Raw genomic sequence first — 19,908 nt, 5'->3', positions numbered from 1 at the left:
ATACAAATGTTTATAACTATATTCATCTGGCTTATATCTTACAACAAGGAAAACTGAATTTAAAAAAAAAACCCTGTATACTTGGAGGACATGCTTTGATAGCTTTCAGGTGCAGACCCAGGTTTTTGTTATGGGTCCAGTTATGTTTCTAAATACCTCAATACTGAAGAGTGGATTATTCGTAAGATTATCATGGACTCATCTCATGCAATGTCGACGTTAAATGCAGGTTCAAATCAACAGTGACGCTCAACATTTATGCGCGATTATTTGAAATCACCCGGAAAAACCCAGACATATCTATAGACAAACCGTAAGAAAAAAATGTTCATCTAGTGTGTTTCAGTTTAAAGCTAATCAGCGTATGGTCCGCAAGTTTGGTATATTTTAAACGCAATGAAAACTTTACCAGTGTTTGAAGCAGTCTAACTCGCGTGTCTTTTGATATCATCTGACCACTTTTTCTTGAGAAATACTTCATCTTTAAGTCTTAAGTCCCGAAAAATCTTGTGAAATTCCGACACTGACATGAACTATCTATGACGTATTACGTAAGATTGCGTAATCTTTGGTCAGAAGGACTTCCAACAGTTTGTTGAAACCCCCATGGGCACGATATGTGCTCCTTTCTTAAGTTAACCTGTTTTTGTATTCTTATGAAGCAGAGTTTATTTCCAAACTTCTACATGAGAAGAAAAAAATCGTGATGTGACTCGACATGTAAACTTATTTCTTAATAAATGATTCTCTACCCCACCCCACCCCCCAATATCGTTAAGTTAATGAATACAAACATGAGTCAATATAAAAGTCAGTGTCAAAATTCGTCAAGAATATTGTGATCCTACCGACTGACAGAATGTTTATTTTTCAGTACAAACTACATACTTGTCTATTTTGTAACCATCTCCAGTCACCTTTGTTTATATATGTATATATTTGTTTTTATCTGATGCACCAGTAAACTGGTTTTGAGTGGCTAAAGAAATGAAATTGAGTATCAATCATACACTTGACTTTTAATTACAGTCGTATATCGCACGCATACGCTTTGCCCTCACGATGTAGTGTATTTAGAATGATGTTCACGCCATCAATTTCAGAATATTGGAAATTATAGTTTAAAAAATTATTCCACATATATTTCGCTTGAAAATTATTTTCAAATTTATCAGAAAAATACGGTCCATATAGCTTACAAGGTTCCGAAACCCTGGAAAATGTAAAATAATGGCTTCAGTTCCCATAGACTGATTAAGCGAAAATTTTAAAAATAATCAGTACCTTTTTAAAATATTGTAGTGAATCATTTTCATTTGTTAAAACCTTCTCACAGATACCAATGATAGCATAGCATTGATGATGAATATAAACAAATAATTTAATTCTTATGGTATCCTTGTCTCTGATTGGTCAAATTCCAATTGAGGAACGCAAGTTATTTTTGTATAATTTCAATGTTATTTATTACAATCGTTTTGATTGGACAAAAATAAAGCTGAACAAGAGTTTATACATCAATAAACCCGAAAATGCGATGTATTCATACTCGCCTGAAAACAAATGACATAGTGCGGGGAAACTATTCAAATTTTTGCAATTGTTAATAAAGTGAATGAATTGGAATTATAAGAATCAAACATTCTTTTTGAAGAATTTATCGATGTGTAAACTCCGGACATTTTACTCACAAACTTAACATAAAAGTGCTTCGCACTTTTATTCAGTTTGTGAGTAAAATGTCCGGAGTTTACACATCGATAAATTCTTCAAAAAGAATGTTTAATCCTATAATAACCTGGTTTGGTATGGGGACACACCCCCTTGACAACCAGATGTCGGAACTATTTTTTCCCCTCTCTCTCTAAGTTTACATCGCAGCACTGTTTTCAGCCTTCTATGGAATAGAAAGTCAACGTGCACAATAAGATATTTCGGTTTGATACACATGTTGTTTTCTCGTTGTCAATATTAGCATCTAGGCCTACTTGTACGCAAATCACTTTTGTAAAACATCTTTCTCTGTATGTATGGTCGAATAATACTATTAATAGATTAAAACAAAGATATTATATTCGAATTAATGATTTGCCAAGTAAGCATTACCCTGTTCATTTTGAAATACATTTCTCACTGGGGAAAAGGAGGAGGGGGTGTGTGTGTGCGTTGTTTCATTCCTTGATCCGTCTTTCAACAAAGGAAACAAATATTCATACGTCACATTTTATCACATGACGTCAGACACATTGACATGTTACTTGTTACTTGCTTACATATTTTCTTGTGTCGGATTTACTATTAGCGACAACATTGCATACAAGGGTAAGTTTTCGTTTAGTAGAAGTTTTCACAGAGTTGAAAGCCGTAAATTATTGCATTTTCTGATATTTGAAGATTTATTTTGGGTAGGCCTAAACAATGCAATTTCCCGTATTTTCTCAACCTGTCGGAGATGAGCGACTTCAAAGTCGATCTCTATCTCTTAAGGGCAGCGAAATACGCATTACATGGATAGTCTGCACATATTTTCTATCATGATAAACTTCACTTTCGATACAATATTTTGATAAATGGCTAGGTTCCGTAGAACTAAGATTAAAGATGGCGACCTTTGGCTTCGCAGCTAGACGCTTCGTGTCGCTGTTGCTAAGTAAATCGTTGCGCGGCTTGGTTGACTTGTATTTTTCCGAGTTTATGTACATTTTGATAAACGAAGGTTAGCATCTTTGTCTCTTGCATTAAATTATAAGGAATGACTTTAATTCTGGGGCAAGTTATACTCGGATTATAAAGCGTAAACTGACCCAAACCAGGTTATACTCGTATAACTTGCCCTAGAATTAAAGTCATTCCTTAATTAATTGTTAAGTAAGATTATGTAATATGAAATTTCAGTTGCTAGTCATTTGTAATAAATGACAAATTCACACAATGGTATTCTTTCTCATCTTTTCATTAATGTACAGCAAAAACAAGCTGCAAATTACCAGAATGATTTATTTTCAATATGTTTTGGGTAAAATTGTGAACATGAAATATATTCCCGCTATGGGTTGACCTCTTTAAACCTGGATAGCAGTATACAAACACATGATATACGTTACCTGCAAACAAAATGTATGCATCTAGTTTATCAACTATAGCAAACAAATACTTTGACAGTTTCTAAACCTGTTTACTGCAAATTTGGAGTTTTATGACATGAAAATGTCGCACAGTGTTACAAATACCTGGTTATATTATCAGTTTGATGAGCACTGGATATCGATAAGGCTTTCCCCAAGAAAAACTTTCTTCGAGCACTTGCACATAATTTATGTCAACGGTAAGACAGTGGATTTCAAGTGTCAGTTCCGACCACACAGCGAGGGACGTATTTCGTAAAGGTACAGGAACAACCCTCTCAGGCTGTAAGAAGAGACACTGACAGAAGAGGTTGTTGCCTACAATAACACCCAGCAGTACCTTTTTTGTAACCATAAATTAGTAATAGAAACTGGTAGATGGCAAAATGTTGAATGAAACGAAAGGAAATGCATTTTTTGTGACAAAAATGACTTAGGAGATGAGTTTCATTATATTTTAGTTTGTCTTATTATTTTGGAAAACAGAACAAATGTTAATATTTTAAATACAAAAATCTGTTTCAATCTAAAAATACTATCACTTTGAAAAAAAATTAGGTAAATTTATCACTTATATCAACACTTTGATTACTTAAATTCCATACGCTAGTCCTCCAGAATATGTACATTACATCATGTACATGTTATTTTATGTACGGTATATGCGTAGGTGTACGTGTATATGTGTGTGTATGTATGTATATGTTTTGTTTTTTCTTTCTTCTTTTTCTCTTTTGTTCTACTCTGGATATTGACTTTGTGTATTGTATACTGTAGTATTTGTATTTCTCTATATCTTTTGTTCTACTCTGGGTACTGACTTTGTGTATTGTATACTGTAGTATTTGTATTTCTCTATATCTTTTGTTCTACTCTGGATATTGACTTTGTGCATTGTATACTGTAATATTTGTATTTCTCTATACCTTTTGTACATTGGTTTATGAGAATAAATCATCATCTCAATCAATTCAAGAATGGCACACGTTGAAAATCGTAAATGAATCAAGAACGGTTAATCTGTAATCATATGGTGAGGTTACATTCCTTTACAGATCAATAGAAGTATTTCTGCTACTGTTCACACATTTATATATAGGTGAAACTTGTAGATTCAATTAGCTATTATTGTACGTATTACTTATTTCTTCCAGTTGTACTATTTGTTAACTCAAAATTCATATTAATTTGCATGACATTTTGTATATTTGAAGAGAGTTATCAATATTTCATTTTCTAGTTCAGTAGTAGAGGTTAAAATAAACGCATAATCACTCAGGGGACGAGTAATACATGTATCCAAGCGATTCGCGAGTAAATATAACGTGGAATGCAATGATATATACACAGTTAACGTGCACATTTACGTGTGGGGATTGTTTCTTAGTATGTTGTTTTACGTTCCATTTGAGAATTTTTCATTCACCAGCTGTAGGTGAAGTACTGGAAAACTTTGACCTATTGATATCTCACAGGGCCGTAGTAGTAATATATCTTGAAGACCAGTAACCTTTACTATTAATGTCGGGCGTTTGGCGAAAGAAAGTTTATTTTTTAAATCCGTAAGGAGGAAGTTATGGGGTTCATACGCGTATCAGCTGTCGGAAATATTTGGGCACTGGTATCGGGGAAATATTATTTTGCATAGTTAACTAAGCGCGAAAATTTTCACGTTTACAGAATCATGAAACAATTTAAAAAGAAAGGAAAAATAGTAAATTACTGAAAATACACATTAAATCCACAATATCACGGATTGCTTTGTTCGAGAGTTCACAGTTTGAATTAACGAGATGACAAACAGTGACGAATCTCAAAATCCTATGACAAAGAGGTATAGCGCTTTTGCTGACGAAACGGCCGACTCAGAAATCTGAAGGGAAACCACCGGTTTCCAATAATAGACTGGCATGTTATTTTTAGATATAAGGCCAGCGTTTTTAATGTTTCGTTAACCAAGATAAATAACTCCTACAGTTTAGCATTACTGATATTCATATGAGTCGTTCTTTAATCAATAAACCATGTTCCTATGTGGAATGATGAACAATACAATATTTTCATAGGTGTATTTATATCACACAATAACCCTTTTACATATGGCATCACTTAGCTTACTGTCTTTTTCTGACATGGTTGCAGCACCTTTAATAGATTTCATAAGTCCATTTGCCTTTGGTTGATAATTCGAGTGTTCAGCTTTGCCTATCATATGACAGTTGCTATACAAGTTTTTATATTTACTTTTGAGAAGTCAAACTGTATAAGTTATTTTCCTCCCTTGACCTATTTTTACTTATTACATGTGCACCTGTGTCCCTTTTCTTGTAGTATTTGTTTAGCGTTTCGTCACCCACATTACGGTTTGAAAATTCTGTGCACACAGGAACAGGTTAGTGTAAACAAACGGAACTACAGTGATCTCAGAATAAATTCCTTTTCTTTAAGTCGTAACTTGCAAATATTGGAAGTTATGATAAAATTGCTAATATTTATTAAGATAATGTATCACATTTATACCACCCCCACCCCCACCCCCAACAAAACGACCCCAAAAATGAAAAAAAAAAAAAAAAATAGAATGGGAAAATATTGGACTTGAACTCGAAATGTATGCTTTAAGTGCAAGATTACCGAGCACCTGAACCACTACGCCACCCAGGCATACAAGTTTAAAGGTTTCACATTGACAAACTGCTAAGTCTCAAGGTAAATTCTGAGAACGATTTTTTCATATTTTAGCCATTTTCAACAGGAGGGCCACCTTAAACCAAATTTCCTCAAACGGACTTATGTACAGTCATACTCAAGTAAAACAATTTCAGTGTTTTATTTCTCGTTTAGGGTGGCCTTTTGCAACAGTTTGCCATTTTTAGGCCCATTACGTTACATCTACTACATGTATATACTCTATATAATCACGATGATGTTTATGCTTATCAAATAAAGATACTATCAACATATAGATATCTTTATTAAGTAATTTGGGTAAACACAAATATAAGCTGACATTGTATAGCAGAATATTTGTAAAAAATGATATTTTAAAAAAAGCATTTATGTGGGCGAAATTGTATACCAAGTGCGCCATACTTCTTTTCTACAAAATCAAGAGAAAGGCAAGCACGGACCTCTGCAAATACCAGAAGAGAGATCAGCTACCTGAGAGGAGTAAGCACCCCCTGTTGACCAATCACACCTACCGTGAGTCCTATATATCAATCAGGTAAACATAGTAATCAATGAAAGTCAGTATGTAAAGAACGACAATCAACAGTTGGAATTCCCATGGGCACGAATTGTGCTCCTTTATGAGATTGATCACTGTTCGTTATCTTCACTTTTCATTGTATGAAACATGTAACACAACATTCGACCCAGTGATAGCTTGTAATTGCAAATTAGATAATTATATCGACCATAGAATTTGCGCATTGCTGACTTTAAAGAAGAATGTTGAAACCCCGTAAACATCGCCATATTTGTCAGTTGCCTGCCTCGATTTAAAACTTGATCATATGTAGCATGTCGAATCAGCTGAGAGACATAAAAATATTTGTAAAGAGAACACTTGAAAATTTTTCAATCCTTGGATCTAGCACCGAGATTCGTTAAAATACCTTATGATCTAGCGCTTAAATTCTTATAACAAAACCCGTAGACTAAGTGTATCAATGAATAGCTACTACATGCATGTTGTACATATTTGTAAAAGGTGAGTAAATGACGGAATAAGCGGCACATTCAGTCTGCAAGTAGTAAATACATTGCACATCAAGTGTATGATGATGATGACGATGATGATAATGATAATGATATAAAAAAGATCCTCTTCACTTCTCCGATTCGGAAGTAATCACCAAAGGGAAGACTGAATTCCTCATGTCTTTTGTTAAACTATCTCGTCAAGCAATTGTTGCTTGTGTTGTCTGCTCTGACTGCCTGGTTAACGTCGCTTGTTGTTTCTGTGCGAGTTCAATATCCATGACCCGCCCTGACCTCTCCGCGCCTCGCCTTCGGTCTACATCCACAGTTATTTGCCAAAATAGAATAAGCGAAGCTATGATTGCCATCGCCTGTAAGAAAATAATTCTTCCGAGTACCATTTAACAACAATTACTTTGTAGAATGTAAAATGTGTTGTTGATATAAGAAAATCCGTGGCTATTTGCTAGTCTATGATATGGTACATTAATTCCAAAGACAAAATGCAAAGAAATGATGTACCTCTGTAAACAAGATGAATGTGGATACAGATATCACGGCATCACTGTATCCAGAGAGAATATCATTCAGAAAGTCGTAACAACCCTGTAATGGAGAAAACAACGATAGATCTACATGTAAAATGTAATGTACAAAGATTGAATTCTTTTATCGAACAGTTTATTTTGATTTCAAACTACACCACATATAACTATATTATGTAGGCATACCGCTTTTGATACAAACAGATTCTTACAGAATTGATATAAGCATTTTGGGGCGTGGGGTTTGTTGTACAAGTTGTTCCATTTAATTTAGATGCTGTGGTAAGAGTTGCTTCCTTACAGCAATACCCAGGTATGACGTCACTTCCTCTAGACCATGCCGTTGACTGGAAGTCATCCACGACGGATTGTTTATTCACTCCACAACACTCAAACTGTACACAAAGCAAAGTGTATTTGTAAAATGATAGAAACTTATATCCAACGAAGCCTTAATAACAACCATTAGTGGCAATAATTTGATCTTGAAACCACTAACTTCTGTTAAAACATAACTGATACAACATGATATCTTTTATTACCTATTCTACTGTATAAATTGATATTACATATTTTCCCCCTTGTTTTCCAACTTTAATCAGCAGAGAAAGGTACAGAAAATGAGCAGGGGTGAAACAGTTCATCACGTGACGAACTGTTTCCCAGTCACGTGAGAAACTATTGCCCTATTAGCAGATTAGGCAATAAAACAAATATTTCATGCCTAGTCGGGAAACAGTCAAAAATATTGCCCCTAGGTAGAGGCGAAGACCCTTGAAACAGTTGTCCTCGGCCTACGGCCTCTGACAACAGTTTCCCGGGTCTTCGCCACTAACTTGGGACAATAGTTTTGACTTTTTCCGAGTAGGCATATAATAATTTTACAATATCATCTAGATAGATTATATCTATAATATTAAACTAACGAATTCAACGAGTAAACTAAAAATTAAATAAAACCCTAAAAACAAGAGACCCACAGACCTTATCGGTCACCTGGGTACTAGTTAAAACAATCACTAGTCCCAAGGGCTAAAACTCTGGAAAAAATTCCTGTTCTAAAAGTATCTAAGCCAAATTCTAATATTCAGCAAGAGTATAAAACAAGATGTGTTCTTAAAACTTCAATGCCCTCAAAAGTGCATATTCGGATGAAAGGCTTTACATAATATAATATATGTACTATCATTAAACGATATCACTAATTTGAACCCTTCCTAAAGTCAAAACCCTGGGGTTGCGAATTTCACCATTTTTGTTCATTCTTTTCTGCTTTTCCTAAATATGCATTTAGTTTTAATACTGTATCCTGTATCAGTGAATTTAAAGAAATCCCTCAAATGATAAAGAGAGTATTGATTATAATAATAATTTTGGTTGCACTCTGAACCAAATCCTTACCCGCTAGGAAAGTTACAATTTTGGCAAAAGACTACCTATTCCTCCTAAATATCTATTTAGTTTCAACTAGCATTAAAGCAGATATCATTCACACGTTTTGCACACATACCAAGTTTGGTCCCGTCCTGTAGTCAAAACCTCTACCCCTGAGATCATGAACTTTACAATTTTGGCACAGACCTTCCTGTTCTATATCACTATGCATTTCGTTTTTCTTAAAGATGTGCAGACGTAGAGAAGACTTTCGAAAATTGATCGATATTTGACAGTTTTTGACCCACCTCTAAGGCCCCAGGGATGTAGGAGTCCTCAAATTTACAACTTATGCCCTTCTTGTCCCAAAGATGCTTCATACCAAATTTGAAAGGAATTGGAATAGTAGTTATAAAGAAGATAAAATAGTTTTATTTTTCACACATTTATATCTGAGCATTTTGACCCCACCCTGATTCCGAACCCCTACTCCTGGGATCATCAAATTTACGATTTTGGTAAAGCACCACCTGGGTTGTTTTTTTTTTTATTAATCTCAATTTAGTTTCAATTTATTATCAATAGCATTACAGATGATGTTATCTAAATGTTTTACACATAAACACTCTATACCAAGTTTGGTCCCGCTCTGGGGTCAGAACCCCTAACCCAGGGATCATGGAATTTTGGTAGAGGCCTTCCTGCTCTACATCACTAAGCATTTAGTTTGTCTTACACATGTGTAGTTGTAGAGAAGAAGATTTTTGAATTTTTTAAATTTTTTTGCAGTTTTTGCCCCGCTCCTACGGCTCTAGAGGTGCAGGAGTCCCGTAAATTGCAATTTTGGCCCCCTTCTCCCGAAAAACTTGAAAAAAATTGGAATGGTAGTTATCAAGAACTTAAGAATATTCTATTGTTTGCACATTTAATAACTGACCATGTTTGCCCCATCCTGATACCAATCCCTTACACCTGGTATCATCAAATTCACTATTTTGGTAAAGAACTACCTGTTCTTTCTAAATATTCATTTAGTTTCAATTTAGTATCAATAACACTGAAGATGATGTTATTCAAATGTTTTACACATAAACACTATATACCAAGTTTGGTCCCGCCATTTGGTCAGAACCCCTAGCCCGGGAATCATTACATTTACAATTTTGGTAGAGGCCTTTCTGCTCTACATCACTATGAAATTAGTTTTTCTTACACATATGCAGTTGTAGAGAAGAAGAGTTTTGAAAATTGGTCAAGTTTTGGCAGTCTTAGCCCCATCCCTAAGACCCCAGGGGTGCAGAAGTTCTGAAATGTATAATTTATGTCCCACTTGTCCGAATTATACTTCATACCAAATTTGAATAGAATGGAATGGTAGTTATCAAGAAGTGAAAATGTTTTATTGTTCACACATTTAATAACCGCGCAATTTGGCCCCACCCTGACACCAAAAACCCTACCCCTGGGATCATCAAATTTACAATTTTGGAAGAGGCTTTCCTGCTCTACATCACAATGCATTTAGCTTGTTCTTCTTTTTTTTTTTTTTTTTTTTTTTTTTTTTTTTTTTTTTTACACGTGCGATTGGAGAAAAGATTTTTGAAAAAAGGTCAATGTTTGGCAGTTTTGCACCGCCCCTAAGGCCACAAAGGAGCAGGAATCCTGCAATTTACAACTTATATCCTTCTTGTCACAAAGGTGCTTCATACCAAATTTGAAAAGAATTGGAATGGTAGTTATCAAGAAGTTAAAAATGTTCAATTGTTAACGCATGACGACGGACGCAGACCAATTGCAATAGGTCACCTGAGTCACTCAGGTGACCTAAAAAAGAAAAACCCCACAAAAACACCCAAACAAACAAAACTATACAGTAATACTCGCAAGCAAGTGTTTGTCTTCAAATATACTCCCCATCGTACGTGTGTGACTAGCAAAGAAGCCATGATAATTACAGCCTGTACCATATAACATACCATTATTCTATATCAAATATATTCTTACTGCATATATCAAGATGCATTGCTTTTATATCTTTAATAAACTCGTATAGCAAAAATATTCTTATTGCGCATGACACAATGCACCGAGCACCAGGTTCGTTGTTTTCCCACACATTTACCCCTCAAAGTGAAATAGAAAACGGAAACTTATTACACATCTAAATACGGAAGCGTATTAGTACCACGTTCTGGGAATAAGGGTTGGTGGGTTTTTTTTTCGTTTAAAAAAAACAAATTGGTTTTTTTTAACCCCCAATTTGCCCCCAAGGTAAAATTAAAAACTTGAAGCCCTATTGAACATCTACATGACGCCACCTATATATTCCAAAACATTAATTGATTATAGCATAAAATATAAGAGGAGTTTGAGGAAGAAGAAAGTGTGACTGACGGACGGACCTGGGTAACAATAACTTTCTTTAATAAGTGTGGGTATAATGAATTATGGTTGAAGAGGAATTGTGGAAGGATGCTTTTTGTTTATAAAAAATCTCCACTGCCACCACAAATACATTCTTGTTGCACATGACACAATACATAGAGCACCATGTTTTTGTTCGTCATTTTCCCACCCCATTTGCCCCAAAAGGCGAAAATAAAATCCGAAAACGTATTGCACATCTAAAGCACACCACCAATCATCTCCTAAAAGATGATTTGGATACTGCATAAAATTTTAGAGGAGTTCTGGGAACTAAGTGTTTCTATAGAACAACGTCATTTACAGGGTGAAAATGAAAATTCTGAAAGCATATTGCACATCTATAGGACACCACCAATTGCCTTCCAAAAGACGAGTACGCTACGGCGTAAATTGTAAGAGTTATGGGAACCATGGGGTCGTAAACAGGTCATTTTTAACCCAAATTTTGGTCCTAAGGATAAAAATTCCGAAGCCCTATTGCACATTTACAGGACACCAGCATTCATCTCCTAAAAGATGATTTGGCTACTGTGTAAATTTTAGGAGGCGTTCAGGGAAGCAGGCTTTTTTTTTAAAAAGAAAAACATCACAAGATTATCAAACATACATCACAAGATTATCGAAAATACATCACAAGATTATCGAACATACATCGCAAGATATAGAACACACATCACAAGATATTGAACATACATCACAAGATATAGAACATACATCACAAGATATTGAACATACATCACAAGATATAGAACATACATCACAAGATATTGAACATACATCACAAGATTATCGAATATACATCACAAGATTATCGAATATACATCACAATATATAGAACATACATCACAAGATATTGAACATCACAAGATATTGAACACACATCATAAGATATTGAACATACATCACAAGATATTGAACATACATCACAAGATTATCGAATATACATCACAAGAGTATCGAATATACACACAAGATATAGAATATACACACAAGATATTGAACATACATCACAAGATATTGAACACACATCACAAGATATAGAACATACATGTACATCACAAGATATTGAACATACATCATAAGATTATCGAATATAACAACGTTTTACACGCCATAGGCTACTGCTTAAAATGAAAGAGGAGTTCGAGGAAGAAGAAAGTGTGACAGACGGACGGACAGACTAAAATTACAACAATGTAACCGAACTTTCTTTAGAAAGTGCAGGCATAAAAACCTCATTGATTTTTCATTACATGTATATTGTTAATACTAGTATTTGAATTTGTCACTAATGGAATAATATTCTACCCTTTGTTATAAAGTTAGTGACATATGAATTTATTCAATCAGTAATGTGTATATGTGCACATAGTACATGTTTTGTGATGACACAGACCTTGAAAGTAAGTAATAAGTAAAAGACTGTCCAATATGTCTGATATTGAATGGTCCGGGACTGTTCTGGGAAGTTTGCGTCTTATAACTTAAACATTTTACCGAAATTAAGCTGTACACTACCTGTACCTGACAATGTCCAAGAAATCAGGTCACTGTTTATAATATAGCAGTTTTTCTGTTTGTCATTCATATAGTGTATTACGTTTTCGATTATTGCATTTGACGACAAAAAAACTATGTGTATTCATAATTTTGTCTTAAATTGTCGCACTGGATAAAAACTACCATTATAAACACATTCGCAATTTACTGAGCTTCAAATATTGCAGTTATGAAAGACCGTTTATTTTGTCTTTGGTCAACTGGAATTCGATTGCATTCGTAAAATCATTATCTAATTCTAATTTCATTTTTGCTGTCGCAGGGTAGTTTATCGAGAACGAAAGTAGGTGTTTAATTAATTTTACGACATTTACTAATCAAGTAAGATTCTATTATAGCTTACGGACTTCACCTCACATATCAAAGAATATTAAAGGTGCAAGCAGTAACTCTGAAGCAAGTGTTTCTGAGTTTGTTGGCAAACTTTGTTAATTTATAAGTATAGATAGATGTAAAACTTATACGGTACCAATTTTGATGCACCAGATGCGCATTTCGACAAATAATGTATATCGTCCTATGCAATCTAATTAAAATTAGATGTTAGATCCGCTCGCGTACTCGCATACATAACGTTATGTATGCGAGCGGATCTAACATCTAATTTTAATTAGATTGCGTCCTATGTAGAACATTATAATATTACACATCATATACTTTACTGTTAATTGCACTTACGGGGGGTATTCATCTAGAAGATCAACTACTAAGCGAAGCTAAAAATAAAATTAAAAAATTCAATCCCATTGATCTGTCTTTAGTTTGATTGATGTATAGGTGATGTGAAAACTTACCAGGTAAAATATAAGGTTCCAAGCAATCGAATAGACGTCCACTTCATAACCTTTGTAATTAGACAACAATGTCAGCAGAGCGCTTTTGATGGTATCGTTAAGCTAAAATAAACAAGAGTATCAAATACTAATTATTTTACCTTTTGATCTAGGACCAACCATGGTAATCAATGTTTTGAAACATTATTTCTATTTTCAAAGTGCAAAATTAGAAATCCTTACTTTGTTTTTTAACTTTGCCACTTCAACGAGAACGAAAATTTCGACGGCATCACACAAAAACACTGTCACTGCATACTGAAATATGACAGAGTGATAAAGAAGGTAAACGTGTGAATTTGTTATCATGTTTAAAGATGCACGTGTTCTAATATTAATATATACCTGAAGTATTTTCGATTTCCACTACATTTTAGCTGATCAGAGCTGAAGCAACAGTGATAATTTCTGATTGAGTTTTGTTGGCTGTATGTGTCTGGCTAAAACTTCATATTTTCTTCTCAATAACCATTGATTAAGCCATAAACCAAACTTCACATAAAATATCATGGGGTAAACGAGAGGAAGGTGTTTTTTTTTTAAATTAAGAAATCTTAAGATCCATTGAAACAGAGAAACTACAACCTGCATAAAAGCCTCCTCGTATAATGATAAAATCATGACGCGTGGGTATAGGACAGGACCAAAATAAGGTTTAATGTTTTACATAGAAAAACGATAGGAAAAACACTTTACAAGTATGAACAAGTGAAGATAAGGAAAACTGATCAATCTCATAACTCCTATAAAGAATACAAAATTAAGAGGAAGGCCAACAAGAACCCCTGGACACAACAGAGGTGGGATCAGATGCCTAGGAGGAGTAAGCATCCCCTGTTGACCGGTCACATTCGCCGTGAGCCCTGTATACAACGTAAATTGTCAAATTCATATGTTAACATCCTTATGTAGTATATCAAGCGTGCTCAAACAATGATCTCAAGGATCATGTTTGAAACACAACAAGATTTTAAGGAAAATGTAGAAAAGTCTCTTATAAAATCTTTCTTAAATTTAAAAGGATGCATTCTGACAATTTTTAAACAGACCCCGTCATGAATTGTAGATTCAAGTATGTTCAAGCCATGACTCTTATTGTCAGGGTGAGGTCATAAACAGGGGTGAGAGTTTTCTTAACAAGAGCTATATAACAGGGTAAGTACCAATTGTCAGAATGGAAACTGGTCCAGTGAATATGTAAGTTTGTTCAAACTATGAGCCTTGAGATCAGGCTGATCCCATAATATATACAAAGTAATGCGCAGTACATACAGAAAATTCTCCTCGGGAAGAAACTCAGGGGCGCAATTCTTCAAACTAATAGTAAAAAATCCCCATATAGTGAAAAAAAATCAACCTTATTTCAAATAATGGCGCCACAACAGAGGCTAATTTTTTGTTTAGAAATCTACCGTATATGAAAATTTAAAAAAATTAAGTATTACAAAGGTTCATAAAGCAGCACTATATCAGTATGTTTACAGATTCTGTGTAAATGTATATAGATCAAGAAGAATATCGCAATACTCAGGCTAGCATTGTGGCTCATGGACCCCTTTAACCATTGGTGATAGGTTATGCATTTATTTCATTGCTGTCCGGGTATGTTTGAGCCTTGAGACCATCAAAGGAGAGTAGGCTTCAGTTAAAAATTTCTATTTGGAACATTTCCGATCTTTACGGATTACAAGGCATAACACATCAGAATATTGAAACATACTTTTAAAAACAGCAACGCAAGGCGGATTATCTTTGCTTGGAAATATATGAAATTAAAAGGTTATCATAAAAAATGACTTTGGCAAAGGGGAGCACTTTCTGATTTTCTTTTGCTTTCACATGGACAATGTGTTGCCAAGAACAGAAAAAAAGACTGGATGTTCCGAACTCTGTTCAAATAAGGAGAAAAAACTACTCATGTACTCAGAGATACATATACAGTAATACTGGGCAGGCGCGTAGCTGCCTATACGCAAGTACGCAACTGTGTCCATATCATTTGAGAGAGAGAGAGAGAGAGAGAGAGAGAGAGAGAGAGAGAGAGAGAGATATTTGCCTTTAAAATACATATGTATTTGTGCCTCAAACATAACTGCATTATACAGTCCCAGTTTATAATTTAATCAGCATTATAATGTCCATATAGTCAAATTTAAAGTCGCATCAAATATCTCTTAATTTGATGTACATCATAAGTGTAAATATGTACATGCAGTAGACGGATTGGGGATATTCTGTACCAGTTGGGGAAAAAAAAACGAAGAAAAAAAATGGTAGAACGAATGTAAAGTCAGTCCACAAACGGTGGGTTGGCATGATAAAACACTTTAGAAAATAATTCTGTGAATTCTTTTAATTTTGGGTTTGGAAATTGGCAAGAAGCCATGTTTCCATGCACAAAAAATAGGTTATTTCATTTGTAAAACCCAGTATCTTGCCCCATGGACCCCCACCGAGGCTTTGTCCTGAACCCACTGGGTGTCTCAAGGCTCCTTCCAGACCCCTTGTCTTACTTTGCGTGCATTTTTCTTTCTGGCTACGCCTGCTTGGTTACAGCGAACACACTTATAATGAATTCACACTTACAGCGAAGTGATTTTCATTCCCTGTAGTTTTAAAATGTATCATGAATTTATTGGATATAACGAAAAGATGAAGATAATCAATCTCATAACTCCTATAAAGAATACAAAATTAAGAGTAGGACAAACACAGACCCCTAGACATACCAGAGGTGGGATCAGGTGCCTAGGAGAAGAAAGCATCCCCTATCGACCAGTCACATCCGCCGTGCGCCCTATATCTTGATCAGGTAAATGAAGTAATCCGTAGTCAAAATCAGTGAGTGAAGAACGGTATGAAACATGTCACACGTTAATAACGAATAAAAAGTGTTCATCCTCAGCACTTCGCTATAAGCGTGTTTTACTGTACATTTACTTCCATAAATGCCATCGTCAAAGTGAAAATAAATATACATGTACTGGATTATGCAGCGATTCCTTTAAAAAATCTTATCAACTGAACCCCCTAAATCCATCGTTACCCATTTTTTATTTAAAATCCGTTGATTTCGAATAGTTATATAATCAACAAACACATGACAACCGTCTAGTTGATTTCGGAGACAAAACCATAGTAAAGAGTTTTGATATACATACAACAACAAGAACGGGTCGGTTTTTTCCACATGCTCCGACGATGCCCGACCCAGAGACCAGAAAGGTGAAGACCCCAATCACTATGATGACGACAGCGATGATTTTGATGAGGTCTGATAAAGTAAAATCTCCACCAGTTATGGCATTCAAGACGGGCGAAATATCATCATTAACCAGCCCAGATTTCTGGTATATAAGGGCTCCTATGATTAGTAGTCCAAGGCCTAAAAGCTGAATGACACAATACATTAATGACTGCATCTTACGATCAGTGTTATTATCGCCATTTAATATTATGTCACTGCTACTTACAATGACCACAATGTTTAGAATGATCAGGAAAATGGCTGCTGCGGTTCCCAATAAATTCATGCTGCATTCAATCTTCGTACTGCCTTCCGTACTTCCACAGTCCGCCCCACGTTGTCACAACAAGGGGCTAACCAGAGTTAACACTGTATAGTAGATTCGGTTCATTTTGGTAAACATAACGAAGTTTGTATAAGCAATCTTAATTTATCACAATGTATTGAAAATTCTAAAATTCAATGACACAAAATGTAAAACGTGTGACTGACCTTTCAGGTCCAAAATGTAAACATTCCCACAACAATGGAAGTAATGGTCACGTCGGTCTGCATCTGGATGGTCGCTACCTCGGAAAGAAAATATCAACGATAAAGAGTGCATCACACGGAGGGAGAAAATGTGACAGCTTTGAACAGGATACCTTTAGAAAATACATGTAGGCTTACTGACTTTTCAAGACGGGGGCAATAGAATTGCAGTGAGTGGGAAACTTCCACAATACTGTCAGAGTACTATTAATAGCGTATGTATCTGCATATCATCATCACTTTTTCATTTACACCATTCCATGTTTAAACCAAGTATTTCTCAATCATGAAATCTGAGTTCATGGACTAATCCATTTAATTAAACATTAGTTCATAAACCAACAAACGTCAAGTTTTATAGGCCTACATGTATGTGTTTAGAAAAGCGAAAAATTCATCTTCGATCGATCGTCTGCTGTAGTGAAAGAGTTACCACACACGCCACAAGAATAGCCTTACCAGGACAGTTGAAATCCATTTATAGTTAGGCCTACCTCAGTATTGTTTGACGTATTTAATATTCCATTCTTCCTTTGATTGCTCATTTCTAGGTTAATATTGTCGGCAATGTATAAACGGATAAATCATTTTGAAGGTAGCCATTTACATGTAAGCCGGATCGGTCACAGGTGAATTCATCGACTGTTTAGACATGCTCCATATCTTTCATTTGATGCATGGTGGAATATTCATGATCAACGTTTACATTTAAGAATGTATGTGCTTAACACTCGCTATATGCATTTTGTAAGTCCTTAAAAATGCAAGCTCAGGTACACCACGCACTACACCTGTAGTACTAAAGTGATGAAGTTTCTAGAAGTCAATTCGACCTACATGTGTTTTAAACTCATTTGAAGGACTAATATAATCCTTCATTAGTACGAGTGTGGGATAGGGAAATTCCACCGAGGGGACAAGATTCGCAGTCTAGGACGAGGCTTTGCCGAGTCCTAGACAGCGAATCTTGTTCCAGAGGTGGAATTTCCCTATCCCACACGAGTAAATAATGAAGGATTGTTTTTATCACATTTTACCTACAGTTTAGTGCATAAATTTAGGAGCTTTGAGAAAATTCTAAATTATCAAAATCCTCATTTGAACTTCGATGCAAAAACTAATTAGATAGGCAGAAAGAGCATATACCCGAAAATGGTTTACACTGTAAGTGTAAACTAAAAAACCCAAGGTTGTCCAATGACAGAAAAATCTCACATGGCTGTCTCACATGGGTAAAGTCAATCTCACACTGGTGATTATGTGAGAAAACTTAATCTTATGATCGATCACAAGAAAATGTTTGCGTATGTACAGTTGTGATTAGGATAAAATGTTAAAAACCCTCGTTCGTTTTCATTGGATTCCCTGAAATAACCCCGGTAGAATCATTCAATCATGGAATTAAGGACTAGGTCGAAGGAAACTTGGGAAAGACAAAATCTGTGATAATTGGAGAAAAAGTGAGACAGATTAAGTCCACTTCTTAAATTAATAGAAAATCCCACTTTTCTTAGAATTATCATGTCCCATATATTCTGGCTTTTCCTCGGATAGCCCCATTCTTGCGCACACTCCATTAGACTCAATCCCACTTCAACACGGTTAGGTAACTTTATTCTCACTGGTCTACACTTATTTCCCAATCACAATCAAATGTCAAAATAAATCATATTTCGATGAACTCGATTTTGCCTGTTAACTATCACCCACCTTAAAGCATTTAAATGAAATATAATTGTTGTGACATTTGAAATAAGGATAGTAAACGAAATACGAGATGCCTAGTCACAGGAGATCAGCCTTACTATCACGTACAACTTTTTGTAATAACCGAACAAAAAGGATAAAAGTTTCTCTACCATACGCCTCTATACGTCTCATTAGAAGAACCTCTTTTTATTTAAAAAAAAAATTAACTTAAAAAAAGAGGCTCCACCATGTCACTCAGTCATAATTAGAAGGGACTGTTTTTAGGATGATAACATTTACTATCAGTATAATTTTGGAGACAAAAATATGTACCTTTGGTGTACTAAAAACCACAAGAGGTGCAATTTGTCAGTTTGAGACGAATAAATTATAATCAACCCCATACACCCTAAACTTTATTTTAGTACATGTATATATAGTGAATACATGTTCTATCAGAATTCCTTTGTTCATCGTTTAAGTTGGTGCATACATGTATTAAAAACAACCTAAATGCAGATTTATTATTCTACAACAAACCCTGTGGTTACGAAAGCATTTCGGATTACACCCAGAACCACCACTGGGGCTCCATGGTATTTTAGGTTCGCTCTTTCTAGATTTATTTTGATATGTTTTTACATTTTCCTTAGAATTCTTGGAGTTTGTCATGGAATTCTTTGTTTTGTAAATGGAAGATCTACCATTACCAGTGATAGAAAACTGCTGTGCTGGAACACGATTATACTAGTCTTGAGAAGCAGCTTGAAGTTTATGAATTTTGAATGTTGTCTTATCGATGATTTGTACTGCATATGGAATCTTTGGCCATATATTGGCAATACAATGCATCTATTTTTCTATTTTACGAA

At 35.0% G+C, this 19,908-nt stretch overlaps 1 protein-coding gene across 2 annotated transcripts; it reads right to left on the bottom strand.

Annotated features, from left to right (window-relative positions):
- Nucleotides 1-5,940: 5,940 nt before the first annotated feature.
- LOC125682395 (tetraspanin-9-like) lies at nt 5,941-17,949 on the bottom strand. Of its 2 annotated transcripts, XM_056155598.1 has the most exons (9): nt 17,842-17,949; nt 17,309-17,382; nt 17,043-17,185; nt 16,731-16,961; nt 13,753-13,827; nt 13,531-13,632; nt 7,588-7,770; nt 7,353-7,436; nt 5,941-7,201 (listed from the first exon to the last, which is right to left on the bottom strand). In XM_056155598.1, exons 3-9 carry the CDS (start codon nt 17,100-17,102, stop codon nt 7,031-7,033), a joined length of 906 nt encoding a protein of 301 aa, XP_056011573.1. In that variant the 5' UTR covers nt 17,103-17,185; nt 17,309-17,382; nt 17,842-17,949; the 3' UTR covers nt 5,941-7,030. The 2 variants fall into 2 exon arrangements, with proteins under 2 accessions (XP_056011573.1, XP_048778891.1); XM_048922934.2 differs by lacking the exon at nt 17,842-17,949 and having other exon boundaries at nt 17,309-17,474.
- Nucleotides 17,950-19,908: the final 1,959 nt, after the last annotated feature.

Source organism: Ostrea edulis, chromosome 2 (assembly GCF_947568905.1).
Source record: "Ostrea edulis chromosome 2, xbOstEdul1.1, whole genome shotgun sequence".
Lineage (NCBI taxonomy): Eukaryota > Metazoa > Mollusca > Bivalvia > Ostreida > Ostreidae > Ostrea > Ostrea edulis.
Note: the sequence above shows the minus strand (reverse complement) of the source record. Positions and strands in the feature narration are given on the sequence as shown.